Below are 20,989 nucleotides of genomic sequence, written 5' to 3'. Positions count from 1 at the left end.
AACGTATATAAATAATATTTGAGGGTGTACGAGATGACACATGTTCTTTGGATTTGAATAAAATATTTATTTAAAAAATAAAATTAATGTTTAAATATTATATGTATGGCTGAGTAAATAATGCATGTTCAAAAAATGCGCATTGGAGTGGTCGTACGACTTTGAGTACTGGCAGCTAACTGTAGATGGCGCTAAATGCGCGCGATATTCAAAACTGCTTCGACTATGCTGCAATTTAGAATTTACGGCTGACAAATATCTTTACAATATGAACATTCCTAATGGGCTGATAAGATTCCACAGCGATTTGTTATATATGTTCCCCACGATTTTGCGCGCCCGAAGAACAGTTTTATGCGGATAAGACATGTGGTAAATGCGGGTGCAAGAGATACGGTGTTTGGCAATATTGAGGCTCGCGTTATCAGTAACCTCCGTTCGCCGATAATAATAATAATGGTATACACACATATATATAGTATATATATAATTTGGTAACGGTGCTCGTGGCCAAAAAGACGTATTTTCAGTTGGCAAACGATACGAAAAGCGAACGCATTCAGCGTATAAAGTCGAACATTTGAAAATAAAAGTGTGCTCAGACAGTTCTTTATTGGCCAGTTCAGATTGTTGCTGCTGCTGTTGTTATTGTTGCATTGTGTTGTTGCTGTTGTTCTTGTTATTCAAAGTGTTATCGAAAACTAAGCGAGCTGCAAAAACAAATTTAAAAGCGCTAAAATTAATTGGCCCATGTTACGGGCTCGCAACGATTTCCATTCAACGCGTCCGGCTGATTTAGTTGTGTAAAGCACTTCGCAAACGTCGATTGTGCGAATAATTATTGTGCGGACATTTATTATAGGCAGTCAATCACGATGTACGGGCGTCCAGCCACGGGCATTAGGAACTTTGATTCCCTGAAGACCTGGGCCAATTGGGCAGGTGCTCTCGGCGTGGTGAGTAACTGATGCAACATGAACGTTTTTATCTCGGTTCGACCTCATTCCAGCATTCGATAAGAGCGACATCAATGGGCCAGCTGCTGCACTCACAGCAGCAGCTTTCACAGTTTTAATTTTGTACCTGAATTGAGGCGCCATCAAGCAGGAAACACACATTTTCCAATTGATCAGCTGCGGCTAATCAATCACAGCCCTTATCGAAAACTGATTCACTCAACTGCACACAAAAAATAAGCTACATAATGCCTCATTGACGTGTGTCAACAAACAAGCTGCTCTCCTCTCTCACTCTCTCAATGTCTCTCCGGCTCATTACAGGTGCAAGCTGTCATATGGATAGGCCTGACGATAACGGCAATCATTGCATATAGCTGCAACATTTACATCGCGGAGACCATGAACTATGGCAACTTTGTGAAGGTCATCTTCTTCGATGTGTACTTCCATGGCAGCTGCAAGATGTCCCCGGAAGCCTACCAGAACTACAATCGTACCTTGATCAATAGCGTTCATACCGTCTTCGATCCCACACAGCTGCTCGTCTGGGACTGCGTGTACCTTGGCCTGTCCGCCTGCTGGTTCATTGTGTCCGTTCTGCTCTTGACAGGTGAGTTAAGCCACCCCTTTCGAAAATATAGAGAAAGCCGTATATATATCACATTTGTATCTCTTCATCTTTTGATATTGACTAAAATTAAATCATCGCTGACGGAAATTGCAATTTCGTTACTTCGGGTGATTCACGTGGCGCGGCATTTCAATAAAGTTGAATATACGTTTATCACTATCTAGCGTCATTTCAATAACATTTTTATGTTCAGGCAGCTTAGCCCAAAGATAAAATCAAAAGCCCCGTTACTAACAAATATGACTGCTACAGCTTAGAGAGAGCATGACTAAGAGATACCCTTCATCTCAGAGTCGACAAAGGTCTACAAGTTTCTCACTCTTACTGAGTTCAGGTTCCCTTTTAAAGTGAGCTATTTTTCTATACATTTATTTTATATATTTGATAAATTATTAAAAAAGTTGAGCCGCAGCCTTTCAGACCGTGTTATTCTAATGTCTTATCATATTTTATTTCGAAATTTTATTTGATTTTAGAGTCACATCTCCAAATAATCATATAAAATGAGATATAAGAAAAGTCCGAAAGATATTCATGAGATAAGAGAGTTCAGCGGGGTTTATAATGTGCAATCTATGCATATATATTGTAATATGATAGCAACATGCCCTCTTCGTTACCACTATTTATACAGGGTATACTGGAACGTAGGAAGGTAAACGATTGGCTGGCTTGTCGTTTTATTTGGTTGTATTTAATATTTGTGTGGTTGTGTAATACGCGATGAGGTTTCTTCTTCACACTTTCCTGATTAGGCATAAAAACAGACCTACACACACACACATACATTGGGATATATTCCTTGTCAAAGTCAAGTACTTGATGTCACCCATCAGTGATTACTGTACTAATTGTCCACTTGATAGATGAGCTCAGAAGTGATTCGCACAATTATAATTTTATTTTTTGTTCATTTTCCCACCCCTTTTCAGCCCTGAACAAAGACAGCGTGCAGCAGACGTTGAGCGTGATCTACAGCTGGGCATTCTTTGTGGGCTCGATCTGTGCCATGGACCTGGTGGCCGGCGTCATCTTCGGCGTTGACTTTAGTCGCTTCCATGCTCGGGCGTCCGAGTTCAATGCGAACAGCATCAATTCCGGTTACCTGGATCCCAATGCCCCGCAGATCGTTGCTGGAGGCGTGGCAGCCATGTCCATGATGCTGATCGCGTTCAAGGGCTTCATCATGTGGCTGATCAATGTGTATTTGCTCAGCTATCTGCTGGCACGAGCTGTGCAAATTTCCCAAGATAAGGACGGCTCGGTAAGTGACATCATCTGACTCAGCGGCGCACAGGTCTTGTAATTGGGCTGCCATAAATCACGGCAAACCCAGTTGTCAGCCCGCCCACCTAGCTACTAAGATCAATGAGTTATGCAGACATGCGACCCTCTTGTGTGGTATGTAAGCGACAAATTCAGTTTTTATGAGTACACCGTGCGCCTACGGCACGTCTATAGTTAGAGTTCTGCGCATATACTACGTACCTAGCAGCTTATCAGTCGGCAGCGTCCAGTAGTCGATAAAATGGCTTACCCGCACACGCTGATAAATAATGTGAATTTTGTATTGTTGCTGAAGTTGTAGGCGAAGAGCCTGATTTGAAGCGACTGCCAATATACCCTGTAATCATGTCTCCCAAAAGCGCTCTCACCCGCTCTCTCAAATTTGACTAAAGCTGTGTGCTACAAAACTCTGTATATACCTGCACGCATGTATGTCTCTCTCTTAGCCTAAAAAGAGCAAGACATGAAGAAGAACTGTAGAAGATCATTTAAATTGTCTATGTGTATGCACCAATATTCATTTGGTATTTATAGTCGATTAAAACGAAGCTAGAATGCTTGAAGCAGCAGAGAGGGCTCCCATTGGTCACTTAGGGCTCGACTGCAGCGACTTCTACCTGGCGTCAGGCTCAACATTTGAGCGCGACTCGCTGACTGAGTGAAGGTCGCCCTATATAAAGGGCTGCAGCTTCAGCATTTCTTCAGTCGCCCAGGCCTGGTGGGGGTCAATTGTGTCGTTGTAGTCAAGTAAAGTGAAGTGTGTGTAATTATTTAATGAGCGTTTAACTAAGTTTTAAATACTTGGAGGAAATACTTAGAGGGAACACTTAGAAGAATAAGGTAAACGAAATACTTAGACGAATAACTTAGAGGAAATACTTATAATACTTATAATACTTATAAATGATTTTTGTTCTCTTTGTTCTCTTCACATATTATAATTTGTGATTTCATTTCTGTTAATTACAGGACACGCTCTTCATGCCACGCAAAGACTCCAACGATATACTCAGTAGCAGACCACCAATTCGCGCCTACGAAGAAGAGAAGTAAGTTTGCCTTATAATTCAATGGCGTCTTTCGCTAAGTGTAGTCTTTATTTAACAGATTGGAGGTGCAGGCATATACCAATGATGCCTACATGCCAGAGACTCGCTCCACGGCGGAGACCATCGAGGTGAACGAGGAGGCCATAGTTCGTGCTGCTCATATGTCCCGTGATGCGAATCTAATGGATCGCCGCTTCCGCAGCATTGATGCCTTCCAGCAGTATCCGGCGCCCAACACAAACAACCGACCTCTGCGACAGTCCTCGCAGGGTCCAGTCCAAGAGACAATAGTCATGGCCTCCACCGGCTTCCCCATGCCCGACTATTCGCCACAGCCCAGTCCCAATCCCAATGGCATACTGCGTCGCAATCAGTACTAAATGTGTGCCAAGGCATTTCCACCTAAAGTAATCCATATAATTCTCAAATATTTAACGCCCCGCCCCCGCCGCCAACGCCAACGGCCTCGTTACACAAGTAAAGCCAACAAAGAAGTAAAGCAGCTAAAATTAAGTAAGACAAAATGTACTTGGCGCCAATTGTAGTTTTTATCAGAGTATTATGTTCTATTTATTTACGTTCAACTAACAATAGATGTATATATATCATTATCTGTGAATACAATATTTACAATATATACATATTTATGCTTATTTGCACACACAGTATAATTTAATGTGTTTGATTTTTATTCCACTGCTGATAAGAGGACGAACTAATGTTGAAAATGTCCGGTCTATTAAATCATGCACCCCAGCAACGATTTTGTGGAGATTGTCAAATGTGCAACGTCATGAAATAATTTCTTGATCTATTTTTGCAATTTTGAACCTAGCGCTAAAAGAAAGGTGCTTTCGATTATTCTAGCAGCACTGCTAATATAAAAAATATTCTTAGGCCATACAAAATATTAATACCCTTGGCTGTACATAGCATATGTTGTTCAGTTTTAGAGATATTTTTTCATGATAAACAAAATTTAAATACATATTTATAAAAAATTAAATATTGCGCCAAAACTAAAAATCGATCCGTTATTCTAACAGCGTTGCATAGATACCAAATGCTCACAAAAAACCGAGCATTATGCGCTTACGTTGCTCATTTTTGCGCTTGCGTTACGCAGTTCAAGCCCATCCATCGAACGCAGGTCAATCGAAAGTTCATAAAAATAATTCATAATATTGATAAGCCGGTCGAATTTGATGACAGAATATGACTTAAAGCGTTGTTGTTAAGCGTAAAACGTAGTACACAAGCAGAATACAGCTCATTTCATTTTGAAACGTGCTCGGGGCCATAACGTGCCTGTGAAAATCCTAGAGCAAATACAATTCACAATTCACATTTAAGAATTTTCAAACGAAAATGGTTTTCATAACAAAATTCGGTCGTGTTGGTGTGCAGATAGCTCGCCAGGTGCGTGCCATGCCTCTTGCGACAGCACAGTGGCGCAGTTTCCATGTCAGCTGCATCCTCGACAATGGTAAGAAAATGGATTTATGTAATCACATGAAAGAAACACAACAATGGTTTGAGAGCCACTGGTAGCGAGTCAGCTGTAAACACAACAGGTATTAATAGGTTTTCTATCTTGCAGAGCGACGCTTCACAGACAAACACGAATGGGTTGAGATGGTAGATGATAACAAAGCCATTGTGGGCATCTCCAGCTATGCACAGGAAGCATTGGGAGATGTTGTGTTTGCCCAGTTGCCCGAACCGGGCACCGAACTGAAGAAAGACGATGAGTGTGGTGCTCTGGAGAGCGTTAAGGCGGCCAGCGAGGTTTACTCGCCCGTCAGCGGCAAGGTGACAGAAAAGAATGGCGATGTCGAGAATACACCAGCCCTGGTCAACAGCAGTTGCTACGAGAAAGGTGAGATATTCATCATCATAATCACGGCTACAATATTCCCACACTAAAAAATACAATCTTCCTCAGGTTGGCTGTTCAAGGTGGAGATCAAAGATGCCGCGGAAATAAAGAAACTCATGACTGAGGAGGAGTACAAAGACTTTCTTAGCAACAGTGCCGATCACTAGTCAGCTATAGGATAATTGCACTCAGATAAAACATACGCTGTAAACATACGATATCATAATTCACAATCCACGTAATCACAAAATACACAAATATCCACACATTGGATTTCGTTACGCTCTAAGAATAAACTGAAAAGCCAAATATTACACTCGAAACAATCACAATCGCAATCACAAAATGACCCACGGGTGGCACCTCAATATTGCTGCTCGCCAACATCGCAGCTCCCCCATGGAATCACTATGGCTGTGACTGATAAGACTGTCGAACCGAGAGCAACAAAGTGTGTGAGAGCGAGAGTGGCGGTGCGCGCTCTTATAATATGAGTGAGCTCTTATCAAAGAATCACTCAAAATCCACTCAATGTTAGATCATTGCCAAACAGCGTGGCGTTGGCTCAGCGGAAATGGCCGCTGCAGCGGTAGCCGCATGTAACAATATCTGTTGCTGACTGAGGCTGCGATTATCACCTGATTGCGTTCGGTGGCAGACGACGCACTAGATCATCAAAGGCAACACACCCTTAAGCCAGGCGTGGAAATGTACGTTCGTATCAAAGTACGTACCGTGATGCAGTGATAAGGAACTGATGGGCAGGTCGAGCGTCTGTGACAGACGGTCTGTCAGTGTCAGCCCACAAACACAGATGCTGATAAGCTTGCCTATTTTGAACTTGACGGCGCGAGAAAGGTTCTTGTGCGCGCGCTAAAAGCTCACCGGGCGAAAGCTCTCGGTATGGCAAAAAGCTTGATAGCGGGCGAGCGCTGTGCTCAGTGCTCAAATTGAACTCGGACCGTGCGGTACAAGAAGTCGTGCGCTGCGGGTAGTAGTGGAACAAACTGACACACACACACATACACAAACATATAAATATATATATTAACATATATACAAGCTGAGACACGGGCACACGCACACATTGCTAGTCAAGGGCCAAACAAAGTGACAGTTAAGACAAGGGGCAGAGTGACAAGTTGCATGAGCAAAGGATAATTGTCATAGATTCGCAGAGCCTACCAAGTGGAGCAAAGATACAACAGACGCAAAATGCCAACGGAAAAATCAATATTCAATCCGAATCCGGCAATTAGCCGTAATGCCTACATATCCAGCTTTGACGAGTACACGAAATTCTACAAGGAGTCCTTGGACAATCCCGCTGAGTTTTGGTCTCGCGTAGCAAAACAATTTCATTGGGAGACGCCTGCGGATCCCTCCAAATTCATGCAATATAATTTCAATATCTCCAAAGGACCCATCTCCATCAAATGGATGGAGGGCGCCTCGACCAATATTTGCTACAATCTGCTCGATCGAAATGTTCGTAACGGGCTGGGCGATCAAATAGCCTACTATTGGTAAGTTTGAAAACAAATGTTGGCCCATTGGCCAGGTCGCATGAAAACAAAAGTAAGCGTAAAGGATAATTACGTATTGATTTTTTTTATTCATGCTTTGGCTATTACGAAACGCGCTCGTGACGTAGGCCAAGTGCTGCCTGCCACCCATCGTTGTGGCAGTCGCCTCCTGCCTTTACCTACCCTTGATTCGCTTACAGTGCGCAGGCACGAGAAGAAGCGAACAGATGTTCGCCGTTAACTTTGGCAGAGGCACAGGTAGAGCAGCGACGGAGTAACCGTAACTTTGCCTTGGGTCGCCTCTTGTTCTCTCACTCACCCAGTTTCTCTTTCAACGACAGAGCTCTTTAAGAGTCGACAGCTGACTGAATATAATGAATTCATTAGTTAAAGCTACTACGGCGCCTACTTCTCGGGAAGGTCAATGCCAGAGCTCTGCGCGCAGGTACATACATATATCGATATCGTATGTAGTATATAATATTTGAGTTGTAAATTGCAAAGTTTATTAGTTTTCTTCTCCATGTTTACTTAGTTCTGTTCAAATACTTAACACCCGTGCCTCGCCTATTGGCAAACAAACGAATGTACACAAATACTTCAAAAAATTCAATTGAAATACAATCTAGACGTAATATGAAAGTTTCCCATCGTTTCGATTTGTAATCAAATTGATTTATTTTGTGTTTTATCAATGCCTAATTACTGAATCAGGTGCTACAACTGATTCGGGTGTTCTTCAAAAGTTAATAGAGCCCTCAGATCGCAATCGATTACGTCTTATTGCGTCTTTTGCGTTTGTTTTTCTTTTTCATATTTTTTTGTGGAATATTTCATGTCTTGCAGGTTATCGTTCACAAAGTTCAAATCAATCTGACATAAGAAAAAAATCAAAAAATCTTTAACTAATGTTAATTTTTTCTAATCTCGGGTTATCAATAGTTCAACGTAGTTCCGCAGACGCGTGCGAAAAGAAATGCAAATCGTAATATATATTTATAGAGCATAGGAAATCAGGTACATACACATACATATACATACAGACATTGGTGGAGCAGAGCTAGCAAGGTCAAACTGGGAGCGTGTCTAAAAACATAGGGCTCAAATCCCAAATACATACGCTCATCTGTGAGATAAGATAAAGCGCGTAACAACCAACAATTAACAACAACAAAAAAGGGGGAAAAATATAGATAATACTCAGACGAAGCAATAAAGTTAAAAACCAAAGCAAAATCTTTTTTTGTTTCTTTCAACATTTAGTGTGCCATAAAATATATGTATCTATAATATTAGGTTTCAATACATGCACACGTGTTGCCATTGGTATTGTCAGTTTTATATAAGCGGGCGATTAGCACAAGGCGCTCAAATTGTTTATTCAAATTAAATTCGATGCGAACGTAACAAAACAATACAAAATCGAATCTACTCACATCAAATATTTCGCGCCTTAATGTGTGTCACAACGTCTGGCAATGGACAAGTTGTCGACAGGCAGAAGGAGGAGGTAGACGAAGAGCGAGAAACGATGCCAGTGTCAAAAGTTTAAAGATACGGGGCGAATTTCAAAGCGCAGCCTCCGTACTGCAGGTCAGAGAGCTTCCTACTCACAGTTTTGGCAGAACTGAGCGGCCCACAAAAATCACGCGATCACATCGTCCGATTACTCACAGCCAATCACAATCACATAGAGAGAATTCGTAGGCATTCACACATGCGCTAAACCGGCTAAAAAGTGCGCGTGTGTGAGTGCGTGCGTGTGTAAAAGAAACGAAAATGTTGTGTTAGTGCTGACATAAACTAAAGCGCAAGCGAAAGGGCAACAGCAACAACATTAATTGGGCAATCAACACACATACAAATGTATGTATGTATGTAGGTGTGTTTGTTTGCTTTTGTCCCCTTTCGCCCACGTTTTGTTATCACTTTTCGCAACACTGCGCATTTGTAATTGGTATCAAATTGTTGATGTGCCCCCATTTATAGTAGAAAACCCTCTTCTGTGTACTCTTCACTCCAAAATTTAACTCTCCACACTCTACCAGCACTACGCTCTTATCATATAAACAAAATGCTTGGACATTAAAAACCGTTTGCATAATTTAGCATCTGATAACCAAGTTGGTTTGTCAAAAATCATACGATGTGACTCCCAAACTGCAGGGCAGACCGGCTAATCGTTCATTCACAAGCAAAACAGAATAGAGTTCAGGCTAAAAAGCTAACTAAAAAGCAAAAACTAACTTGAAATTCTTCACGCCAACAACAAATGAAAACATTCGATACGATTTGTTTTATGCCTCTTTAGTGTTTTGTTTTTGTTTAGATTTCCGACACGCGAATCAACAGCTGCTTACGCTAAGATTACTTTTAATGTTGTTGTTGTTGTTGCAGGCTGCCGCAGCTCCTCACATGATTCTACTTGCCTGCATGCGATTCTTCCCAATACAAAATATGCGAGTTTTTTTTTTAAATTTTGAATTTGCGATAAGCGAGGTGGGCCACGCGTCTGTCTGCTGCCAATGAGTGGCCCCGACAGCGGTCAAGATCATGAGCTGTTGCCGTCTTTCAATTGGTTTCCAGGCAACATGCATGACTAGCTAGTAATTGATTAGCTGGAAGATAGTCTAGCGACAAGGGGAGCGAACGCAACAGTTGCTTATGAAAAATGGAAAGCACTTCGGCGCAAACATTGAAAATATCGCGCCATAGACCGACGGGCTAACACTCATAATTAGTCATTTGCAGAGAATGCTCACAGCAGTTTGACAAGGGTCGAAGTAGTGTGAGCAGTGCTTGCTAAACTGCACAGTGTGTTAGCTTAGGGGAGAGGGAGAGAGCTTGGCCTTGATTTAAGCACAGGCTAACTTAACAGCGCTGTTAGCTGTTAGCTTTAACAGTCGCTGTTATTAATCATAAAGCTGTTGTTGTTGCTGCTCTCAGCTAATCAAGCAGATTTTGTTTTTGTTTGTGATATATTTTTAACATCTTACTAATTAAATACCATTTCACATGCGTTGAAAATTATTTCGCTAGGTTACAGTAGCCGCTATCGGGCCTTCACATGCATACATACATATATAGGCCAACTCATACTATATACGAAAAAAAAGTGTACTTTGTACCGGGCTGCCGATGATAGCTGTGCGAAAATAGCATTTTATACGTCATGATTGCGATCGACTAACTTATTTATTTCCTGAACGGCATCTGACTGTTATCGTTCGATATGACAAAGCGATGGGATACCACCGCCCCCACCTCCATTATTAATATTTAGTCATTAATTTACAGCTTTTGTATCATATTTGAGTCATTTAAACGGTTATTTCGTTTGGGCTTTGTGCTCTACTGCACGTCGCGACGTCTAGCACTATGACAGTTGACCTAGACCAAGACCCGCAACCGTAGAGGCTCGAGTAACTTTCCCTATTGCCGATGGCCTTGAGCAATTCTACAATAATGTGGATATATATATACATACATATATACGTCACGATTTTATAATCGATTGTGCATTGCGTTCTGTTGTTAAATTTATGCATTTTGTATTTGGGTGCAATTAATTCTACCCAGACAATTGAATAGACAACAGTGTGCTCTAAAAGTATATTAATTAACAACAGGTTTCGGGCTAGAAGTATGTTTAGAATCAAACTTATTTATATTTTGTAGTCTCTATTAAAGAAAACTTTAAAAAATTAAAGTATTAAAGTATTTTACAAATCTATGATCTATCCAATGATCAATGGATAGCTAATTCTGAGGGTTGGTAAAAGATAAATTTAGATAAGTTAAATATTAATAAACATTGTGAAATTATCCTATGACTGGTATTTTTTTCCCTTTTATTGTTTTCATAAATGAAAATTTGTTTCTCAGAAAAATGGGAAATATCTGTTAGTCATATTCTCTTTTGGGAATATGCTTAGTTTTGTTGTTTTGTTCTAGATATCATCGCATATGCAGTCAAGATTTTAGTGCTGTAGGTATACTTAAATTGCTAACTGTTGAATACTATGTGCACACGATACACACATACATACATATGTATATATATATAGACATGCAGTGTATAAGTAGGCTATGCAGCTGTCTCTTTTTGTGGTCGGTTATTGGCTTTTGTTGCCAAGTCGAGAATCAAAGAAATAAGAAAAGGAAAAGGCGCAGCTCGACTAGCAACTGGGGGGCAGGCAGCTTATCAAATCATCAAATTATGTTGCAAATTCAAATGAAATAGCTAGCGACAATTAGGAAGCATCAAATTGCAGTAAGTGATCCAATTGAGGTGCTGCGTGGGTGTTTAAATAGGTATCCACTTAGCTCTAGACATGCAGCATCAATATCTCTCTCTCTCTCTTTCTCTTTCTCGCTTTCTCTTCTGGCTGGGCAGATTGCCAAAATGGATATATGCATGTATTATTAATTTCCGCATTTATTTCTCATTTTCTTGCAGGGAGGGCAATCACCCGGATGACTACTCGCGCGGCCTCACCTACCGCAAGCTGCTGGAGGAGGTCTGCCGCTTCGCCAATGTGCTGAAGGATCATGGCATTCAGAAGGGTGATCGCGTCTCCATTTATATGCCCATGATCCTGGAGCTGCCCATTGCGATGTTGGCCTGTGCTCGCATCGGCGCCGTGCACTCGATCGTGTTTGCCGGATTCTCGTCGGATTCCTTGGCGGAACGCATGTTCGATTGCAAGGCCAAGCTGCTGATCACGGCCGATGGGGCTTGGCGTGGCGAGAAGCCGCTCTACCTGAAGGCTTTGTGCGACACGGCGTTGGAGAAGGTGGAGGAGATGGGCCACTCCGTGGAGAAGTGCATTGTGGTGTCGCATCTGAAGCGCGTGACGCCCTGCCAGGACAATCATGTGGACCAGGACATACCCTGGACCGATGATCGCGACTACTGGTGGCACGAGGAGATGGAGGATAAGGAGCCCGCCTGCTATCCAGAGTGGATGGACGCCGAGGATCCCTTGTTCATGCTCTACACGAGCGGCTCCACGGGCAAGCCCAAGGGCGTGCTCCATACCACGGCTGGCTATCTGCTCTATGCGGCCACCACGTTCAAGATCGTCTTCGACTACAAGCCCGGCGACATCTACTGGTGCACCGCCGACGTGGGCTGGATCACTGGACACACCTATGTGGTCTACGGACCGCTGGCCAATGGCGCCACCTCCGTTATCGTGAGTACTGCAATTAGCGCGCCAATGCTAAGTCAACTAACTAACTTGATTTCTGCCTTGCTTGCAGTTCGAGGGCACGCCCTTCTTCCCGGGCAACGATCGCTACTGGAGCGTCATTGACAAGTACAAGGTCACCCAGTTCTATACGGCGCCCACGGCCATACGCGCGCTCATGAAGTTCGGCGAGGGGCCAGTGCTCAAGCACAATCTGAGTGGACTCAAGTAGGTCTAATTAGCTAATCAAAGTCAACTTTAAAGCTAATGCGCCTCTCTCTATATCTCTCTCTCTCTCTCTCTCTCTCCCTTTAGGGTCTTGGGCAGCGTTGGTGAGCCCATCAATCCAGAGGCTTGGCTTTGGTACTATCGCTATATTGGCAAGGAGCAGTGCTCCATTGTGGATACATTCTGGCAGACGGAAACTGGTGGACATGTCATAACGCCCCTACCTGGAGCCACGCCCATGAAACCAGGCTCTGCGGTAAGCGAATCAATAGGTGTGAATCGAGGGGTCATTTTGTAATACGATTTAATTTTTGCAGTCTTTTCCGTTCTTTGGCGTCAAGCCGACTCTGCTGGATGAGTGCGGCATCGAGATCAAGGGCGAGGGCGAGGGTTACCTGGTATTCTCGCAGCCCTGGCCGGGCATGATGCGCACGCTGTACAACAATCACGAGCGTTTCGAGGACACCTACTTCTCCAAGTTCCCAGGCTACTATTGCACTGGCGACGGTGCGTTGGACTATACCCTCTATCCACATCTATATATAGCTGACTAATCCTCCTTTTGCAGGCGCTCGCCGTGATGCCGATGGCTACTTGTGGATTACTGGTCGCGTGGACGACATGTTGAATGTCTCTGGCCATCTGATGTCCACGGCCGAGGTGGAGTCTGTGCTCACGGAGCATCCGCGTGTTGCCGAGTCGGCTGTGGTGTCTCGCCCGCATCCGGTGAAGGGCGAATGCCTCTACTGCTTCATCACGCCCAATGAAAACGAGACGTTCGACCAAAAACTGATCGCTGACCTGAAGAAGATGGTACGCGACCGGATCGGACCGTTTGCCATGCCAGATGTTATACAAAATGCGCCAGGCTTGCCCAAGACACGCTCCGGCAAGATAATGCGCCGTGTGCTGCGCAAGATCGCCGTCAACGATCGCAACGTGGGCGACACGTCCACGCTGGCCGACGAGCAGATTGTGGAGCAGCTGTTCGCCAATCGGCCCGTGGAGGCCAAGTAGACGGACCCATTGATGCAGTTACTCTTCGCTTATCGAATGACCTTGCTGCCCTGTAAACCTTTACTTAGCTATAGGCTAACAGTTGATCAGCTTCTAACCACATGAATCTTGTAAATCTCCTCCCCCTTATTATCTATGTTTAACGTTTAACTGTTGGCCCCCGCCCGCCCCCTGCAAGCCGGGCTTACAGATTCCACTTAGTTCGTAAGCTGTGTGCGTAAGTAATGGTTCATCATGCGCTTGGATACAAATGCGAAATGCACTCGTTATTTTCTATATATATATATATATATATATATGGATTCTTGATTCTACATCGTATGTGTCCTTATATTCTGTAGTTAATATTATACACTGAGCACGCACATTTTTCCAGTTCTTTTGTTTCTTTGTTGTAGTCTTAGATTAAGTTTTTGCTAAATTCGTTGTGATACAAATTTAATTATATATTGATTATGTATGTATTTTTAGTAGAATTGATATAACAAAATATATACACGATTCCAGTAATATCCATTAACAAAAAACAACACACGATTACACAATTTTGATTTGGTCTTGTAGTTTCTCACATTATTCTACATATCTATATATATATATATATTTTAAGTTGAGTTCGATCTCCAGTCGCTTACAGCACCAGCCTAGCTCAGTAAGGAACACGTAAGTCCGGATCATAGATATATACATATAACTAGATATATATTTGTGTTGATATTTACTAGACGTTCGAAACGTTTGTTAGCTTTTAAGATTGGGAACGAAACATATCAGTGTTGCATAAAGCTTATCAGCATTCCTATATATATTTATTTGATATACATATTTACATATAAATATCGTCTACGCTATATGGTCGAAAGAAGACTAACCGCAACAAAAACATATCATAGAACGAAACTGCTGCAACTCAAAATTTATATAAAATATTTGAATTATATAGCATATACTTATATATACAGACATACACACATATATGCCATTGTTAGTCGCGTTTGCCCCGATGCTCAGAGCTATCTATCGCAACTGAAGAATCAGGCAAACAGACCGTAGTAAGTATTTGTTATTTATAGTTATCAACGTTGGGCGAGAGAGTCGAAAGAGATTTGAATGGAACGTAGTGCTTCTTAATCTAAATGGAGGGTCGTCCCAGCAGCGGCCCTCTCCGATTGTATAAAGTTGATTAGCTTTAGAGCGTGTGTCGATGCGAAAAGAACTCACATTATCTAACCCTGATATATGGATGTACATACATATTTAATATATATATTTATATATTTATCGTATCATATATACATATCTGTGTATAATAAAGTTTATTGTTTCAATGTGTTTCAATGCAATTTCGAGTTCTCTAATCTAAGTAAGCAAGAGACCTCGCTCGAGGTCCTTCAGAGAGTTGCGCAGTGAGAATCGGAACTGAAGTCCCCGCCCCCGGCTGGCCAGAAAGAGGGCCTGGACTTGAACTTCTATATTAAAAATTGATTCTCAAATATCTAAATTAGCCAAAGTTTTCTCTATTCTCCATTGATCCATTGTTAAGATGCAAGCCCTTCTAAGGACTGTGCCCGTTCCTTGCTTTAGCAGGCAATTCTCTCAGGTAGATGTCGATCTGGCTTGCAGACTAGCCTCGGAGCTGGCCAAGGAAGCTGGCAAGGTATGAAGTTCACTGGAATGGCCATGCCACGTCATTGTTATCCATCCGATCTGCAGATTATGATGCGGGCTCAAGAGCAGAAGCCCGAGTACACGACAAAGGCACATGAGCGCGATCTGGTCACTAAGTCCGATCGGGATGTGGAGCGCTTGCTGGTGAGAGGCATCAGAGAGGTGTTTCCCGACCACGAGATCATCGCCGAGGAGGGCACAAAGGGCACGGCCAAGAGCAGGGTGCTCACGGATGCGCCCACCTGGATCATTGATCCAATCGATGGCACAACTAACTTTGTGCACGGCTTTCCCAATTTCTGCACCTCAATCGCTTTGTATGTGGAGAAGAAAAGCGTTCTGGGTTGGATTGAGAATCCCATGCTGAGGCAAAGCTACGTCTCACAGCTCGGCAAGGGGGTTCACTTCAATGGGCAGCCGATGCGCGTCAGCGAGCAGCGTGAGCTGAAGAACTCTCTCGTCTATATGGAGTGCTCCATCAAGACCCACCAAGATGTTGATAACGTGAGCTTGAAGAATATCTTTAGGCTGGGGCCCACGGCGCACGGGTGAGTGGAGATTGAAAGTGTTTCAGAGTTGGAGTCCGTTGATCCGATTGGACTCATCCTTAGTATACGCACCATGGGCTCCACGGCGCTCAATCTGGCCCAGGTGGCTGTGGGAGCCTGTGACGCCTATCTCCACTGCGGCTCACACGTCTGGGATTGGGCTGCGGGCGTGCCGATGGTGCAGGAGGCGGGCGGCATTGTCATCGATCCCTGCGGCGGGCCCTTCGACATCTACGCGCGCCGCATGCTGGCAGCGGCCACGCCCGAGCTAGCCTACCAAATCGTGCCCCTGATAAAGCAACTGTTTCCCACTCCCCGAGACGATGAGACGCAGTAGACTGGAAAATGTAAACGTATGCATGAGTAGGCTTCAGATCAGATTGGGATCAGTTCGGCACTTGGAATACAAAATTTCATTTCAAATTTTGAAGTGTGTTAAAACAGGCAGATGCAGAGCATTAGTAGGAGAGTTTCGGCAATCGGCAGCAGCCGTGGTCTGCTTGCCACCGTTGCCAACCATATTCCTCTCTTAATGAACAAACTCAATGCTATTGCATCTGACAAATGCCGCTTACCACTGAAAAGGCCATTCAATCAGGGAACATGGCGTCTGAAGGCGATGCACAGCCACGCGAGCGTGGCGTCGATGAGTTCAGATCGGAAGCGCAGACTGGTTGAGAATATATCGAGGACATATCCATTGAATAAGTGAGTAGACGCTCATGCCGAGGCCATGGAATGCTGCTAATCGAAAGCTCATGCTCAGGTTCAGAGGCGAAATAAAAGGGAATTTGTTTAAGGCTGCAGCAACTCCAAACATTGGGTCGACTCGTAACCAGCTTCCAGGCGACTGGGGCAATTCATTGGGAGTGCTGGCAAACCTATTCCACCATGAAGTCGCTTCGAACTCGAACACTCAAAGCAATGGCATAGATGTACAAAATACGATGGACTTAGGCGCCGAGGAACTCGAATCTATCGACGAGGTGATGAAAAATGCCCAAGAGTAAGTCGAGAGAGCAGTAAAAGTCATGGCTATGATTCAATTCCCATCGATTACTAGATTGCGTAGGCTGGGCAGAAAATATTTGATCAGGTGTAAGAAGCCATGGGAGATTAAGTCGGGCCTATATGAGCTTGGCTGCCAAGCGTGGCACGTGGGCACGGCAATTCTGTTACTGAACCAGGACCACAAGGCACATATGCTGCTGTCCTATTCAATGAGGAGGTGGACTGATCAGCTTATAGCATTGCTCAAACGGATGCACCCTGAGCTCCACATCGTGGAGCGCAGGGGCTCTATCAAGGTAACGAGTCGTGATCCATATTCCGACCAACCAAGTACTGCAAAAAAGAATGAGAGACGTGCTGAGAAGTCGCCGAAAACTTCTAAACACAGATGGGCAGCAGCAGATCCACGTTTACCAGGTCAGCACTTCTGACGACACGGATATGACGGGGCCGAAAATGGATTTGCCGACTTTCCTACTTGTAGCAGGCATATTAATTTAAATCAGTAAACGGTTTTTATTTTAAAAATTTTTCACAATACAGACTTTTGCTAAAACATGTTGAGATTTGCTTGGCAACAGCTGTTGCGGCGGGGCAGCGGGTCAGCCAAATGTTGCTCGACTGCCAGCGGTAAGGTAAACTGGAACGTGGATGTTGACAAATGTGCCGAAGCTAGCTGTGCGCTGGTCGATCAGGCAGCAGAGGTAAGTGGGAGAGGGAGAGGGGGAGTTAGGGATATATATATACATATATGTATTTAGGTATGTTCAGCTGGCATAAAGCAACTCCTTCTGCTAGCTACTGAAAGAGGCAAATAAAGAGATTCGCGTCTTTAAAACCAAAGCGAACAATCAGGATCTGGTCACAGTCACCGATCGTCAGATCGAGGATTTGCTGGTGTGTGGCTTGAGGCGACAGTTTCCCGATCATGTCTACATTGGCGAGGAGGGCACCTCCGGCCCCGCAACGGGACGCCAGCTGACCAATCAGCCCACCTGGATCATAGATCCCATCGATGGCACCGTGAACTTTGTGCATGGCTGTCCCTACAACTGCATCTCCGTGGCCTTCTGGCTGAACAGGCAGCCAGAGCTCGCGATTTGCTATTGCCCCACACTGCAGCTCAAGCTGACAGCTCGTCGGAAGCGCGGCTGCTACTTGAATGGCCGGCAGATACGCACAAGCGGGCAGACAGAGCTGCGGCGCTCGCTGGTGCTGCACGAGATGCACGCCTCCAATATGGGCGACGACCACAGGGACACGCTCTGGGCCATGACTGTCAACCTTTTTTGCAGGGCACAAACGTAAATAATCTATCAATCTCTCTCCCAACTGCACACTCATCAGATCTCTGCCCGCAGTTTACGCAGCACGGGCTCTGCTGTCATGGATCTGTGCCTGGTGGCCATGGGCGCGGCCGATGCCTACGTCGAGTTCTTGCCCCATTGCTGGGATGTGGCAGCGGGCGCACTGCTCGTGCGCGAAGCAGGCGGCGCAGTCATGGATCCCGCGGGAGGCGAGCTCGATATCATGTCCAGGCGTGTCCTGGCCACTGCAACGCCCGAGCTGGGCTGCCAGATGGTCCAACTGCTGGCCGACAGCCAGATATATCATAAACGAGATGATCAGCCTTAGGTGGCGTGGAGTCACACATCAAAGTGTGAATTGTGTTTGAGTTCGACAGCTCTGCTTAGGCATTCTCACACATACACCAACACATATGGATCTATATTATTTATGTAGATATATTCATTTATAAATACGTTCTGCAATACGGGCCAGGCTGAGCACTTGTTGACGAGCATGCAACTCCTTAGAGGCAGTTGGTAGATCAGAAGCAGTCATTCAATTCATTGCCATGGCCGATGACAAGAAGAGCAACCCGAATGACTCATCCCGGCCATTGAAGAACATACAGAATGTAGCGGAAAAGCCGGAGAATGCTGCCACAAGCTATGGGCTCGAGGGTCATGAGGCGACCGCCCTGGATCCGCGGGTGCACGAGCTGAAGAACCAACGCTCCCAACATAGGCGTGTGTCGATGGTACCACCAAAACCAGCGCCAACCCCAAAGGTAGTCTCTGCAAGCCCGAGCACACAAAGGGCGGATCGATTTTCATCAGCGTCGCGCGACAAGCTTCCAATAGATAATGTGGAGCGAGTTGAGCAAATCTCCGTCTATAATATTCCCACGCCGGAAAAGTCGACTTTGGTGACGAATCCAGTCCCAGTCGCGCCTGTTAAACCGGCCGAAGAGCCGGTAGGAAAGATGTCGCCAACACGACTACAAGAGGAAGCCTCTCGAGTCGAAGCAGCTCACGAGACGCCTCAAACGATCACCGTTTACAATCCACCCCCAGTTCAAGCTGTGGCGTATAAAAGCCCCAAGGAAAAGTCCGAAGGAGTAACGAAAAATGTCAATACGGATATTACTTTCGATCCATCGAAACAGTATGCATCCAAGACAACAAACACTTCGGGCATGCTCTATGAGAATACACCATCCACACCATCCCCACCACCACAAGCAGCAGCAGCATCACCACCACCACCAGCTCCAATACCAGGCTCGGCAGCTCCGAAGAAGTCTAAGCAGGAAATGGATGAAATGTATGAATTGGCTGTTTCGTTGGTCAGGAAGGCGGGTCCCATTGCTTTGTCGGCAAGTAAGGCGCGGCCAGGGGGTGGCAATAAGGACAATGAAACGAATACCATCACGCAGGTATCCAGCGATATTGAGGAAAGGATAACCAGAGGAATTAAAGATAATTATCCAGAGCACAAGTAAGAGGGAGTATTACGATTTTTATTTCTACATAATTACCTGCATCGGTTCTCCCATTTTCCCATACAGGATCGTCAGCGCGGGAGTGGTAGCTAGGTCAACATCCCAGAAAGTGATGCTCACCAACGAGCTGACGTGGGTCATCAACCCAATTGACGGTGTCATGAACCACGCGCATGGCTTCCCCTACTATTGCATCACACTTGCGCTGATTATGAATAAAGAAACCGCATTTGGCATTGTATTTAATCCGGCCTTAGGCGAGTTCTATGCGGCGCGGCATGGCGAAGGCACTCAACTCAATGACACGCCAATCCGAGTCAGTGGCCAGGATAAACTCAAAAGTGCACTGGTGCTTCAGGAGTACAACTCGGATATGAGCGAATACCGAACCTCGGGAGCCATGGAGAATGCCAAGCGGCTTATCAAGAAGACACAAGCGTAAGTCGAACTGCCAAATTCCACGCTTAGCGATCTTAAAATGATTTGTGTGCATTTTCTTGAAGGTTGCGAACCATTGGGTCTGCGGGCGTGGGCATGGCAATGGTCGCTTCTGGTGCCTCAGATGCATTTTACTTTTTTGGCCTTCACGTGTGGGATATGGTTGCTGGAAATATCTTGATCACAGAGGCTGGCGGTTCGGTAATTGATCCGGCTGGCGGTTCTATTGATATTATGTCACGTCGAGTTCTAGGAGCTGCCAGCAGGCCACTTGCACTGGCACTGTCTGCTGAAATTGTACAGGATTATCCTATACCAAGAGATGATGAGTCACTGGCTTCGCAGCCCCTCACAAGGGATTTTAGTGCACAGACAGACTTTTCCGAGTCAAGTGATGAGTTGGAATCAGATGGTTCAAGGGCGACAGCATACCATAATGCTCAGTAATCGAAATCCTCAATAATTTATTTCACCAAAATTCATGTTATCAAGTAAATATTGCAGAACGAAAAGTACGTTAATTTTACATGTTTTCATTTGAACTAAGAATCGATTGCATTCGATGTCAGTTTCGCTGCACCACAGCCTCATTTCTGCTGGCCTGTATGTGTTATTATTGCAAGCACAATACCCGTTGGGTTTTCACTCAACTGAATTGTCAATTAATGACATTAATTAAGCTAGCCTTGTTTTGTTAATTTGCAGGAGATATTTGTGACATTTGAATGCACTCAATGAATAATCGAAGGTTGAGCTTCGCCGCACCAC

At 44.6% G+C, this 20,989-nt stretch overlaps 6 protein-coding genes across 7 annotated transcripts; all 6 read left to right on the top strand.

The window, feature by feature from the left end:
* The first annotated feature begins 508 nt into the window (after positions 1-508).
* Positions 509-4,597, top strand: LOC115563441 (uncharacterized). The gene is made up of 5 exons (XM_030386406.2): positions 509-956; positions 1,281-1,569; positions 2,523-2,854; positions 3,847-3,926; positions 3,985-4,597. The coding sequence occupies exons 1-5, from the start codon at positions 876-878 to the stop codon at positions 4,304-4,306; spliced, it is 1,104 nt and encodes a 367-aa protein (XP_030242266.2). The 5' UTR covers positions 509-875; the 3' UTR covers positions 4,307-4,597.
* A 474-nt stretch (positions 4,598-5,071) lies between these two features.
* Positions 5,072-6,131, top strand: ppl (glycine cleavage system H protein, mitochondrial). The gene is made up of 3 exons (XM_030386408.2): positions 5,072-5,412; positions 5,527-5,805; positions 5,872-6,131. Exons 1-3 carry the CDS (start codon positions 5,295-5,297, stop codon positions 5,970-5,972), a joined length of 498 nt encoding a protein of 165 aa, XP_030242268.1. The 5' UTR covers positions 5,072-5,294; the 3' UTR covers positions 5,973-6,131.
* A 614-nt stretch (positions 6,132-6,745) lies between these two features.
* AcCoAS (acetyl coenzyme A synthase) lies at positions 6,746-15,100 on the top strand. 2 transcript variants are annotated; one of them, XM_030386393.2, is made up of 6 exons: positions 6,746-7,331; positions 11,791-12,529; positions 12,597-12,751; positions 12,839-13,007; positions 13,069-13,258; positions 13,320-15,100. In XM_030386393.2, the coding sequence occupies exons 1-6, from the start codon at positions 7,021-7,023 to the stop codon at positions 13,766-13,768; spliced, it is 2,013 nt and encodes a 670-aa protein (XP_030242253.1). In that variant the 5' UTR covers positions 6,746-7,020; the 3' UTR covers positions 13,769-15,100. The 2 variants fall into 2 exon arrangements, with proteins under 2 accessions (XP_030242253.1, XP_089115945.1); XM_089259819.1 differs by lacking the exon at positions 6,746-7,331 and adding an exon at positions 11,532-11,604.
* A 144-nt stretch (positions 15,101-15,244) lies between these two features.
* LOC108651895 (inositol monophosphatase 1) lies at positions 15,245-17,523 on the top strand. Its single transcript, XM_030386441.2, has 5 exons — positions 15,245-15,425; positions 15,482-15,984; positions 16,048-16,692; positions 16,751-16,990; positions 17,048-17,523. The coding sequence occupies exons 1-3, from the start codon at positions 15,312-15,314 to the stop codon at positions 16,319-16,321; spliced, it is 891 nt and encodes a 296-aa protein (XP_030242301.2). The 5' UTR covers positions 15,245-15,311; the 3' UTR covers positions 16,322-16,692; positions 16,751-16,990; positions 17,048-17,523.
* Positions 17,524-17,550: 27 nt separating this feature from the next.
* Positions 17,551-18,630, top strand: LOC115561823 (inositol monophosphatase 1). Its single transcript, XM_030386407.2, has 3 exons — positions 17,551-17,699; positions 17,794-18,299; positions 18,357-18,630. Exons 1-3 carry the CDS (start codon positions 17,553-17,555, stop codon positions 18,628-18,630), a joined length of 927 nt encoding a protein of 308 aa, XP_030242267.2. The 5' UTR covers positions 17,551-17,552.
* A 13-nt stretch (positions 18,631-18,643) lies between these two features.
* LOC115563461 (uncharacterized) lies at positions 18,644-20,742 on the top strand. The gene is made up of 3 exons (XM_030386440.2): positions 18,644-19,779; positions 19,850-20,221; positions 20,287-20,742. The coding sequence occupies exons 1-3, from the start codon at positions 18,854-18,856 to the stop codon at positions 20,666-20,668; spliced, it is 1,680 nt and encodes a 559-aa protein (XP_030242300.2). The 5' UTR covers positions 18,644-18,853; the 3' UTR covers positions 20,669-20,742.
* The last annotated feature ends 247 nt before the right edge of the window (positions 20,743-20,989 follow it).

This window comes from Drosophila navojoa, chromosome 4 (genome assembly GCF_054131105.1).
Source record: "Drosophila navojoa isolate 15081-1374.11 chromosome 4, UAZ_NAV_1.0, whole genome shotgun sequence".
NCBI lineage: Eukaryota > Metazoa > Arthropoda > Insecta > Diptera > Drosophilidae > Drosophila > Drosophila navojoa.
Note: the sequence above shows the minus strand (reverse complement) of the source record. Positions and strands in the feature narration are given on the sequence as shown.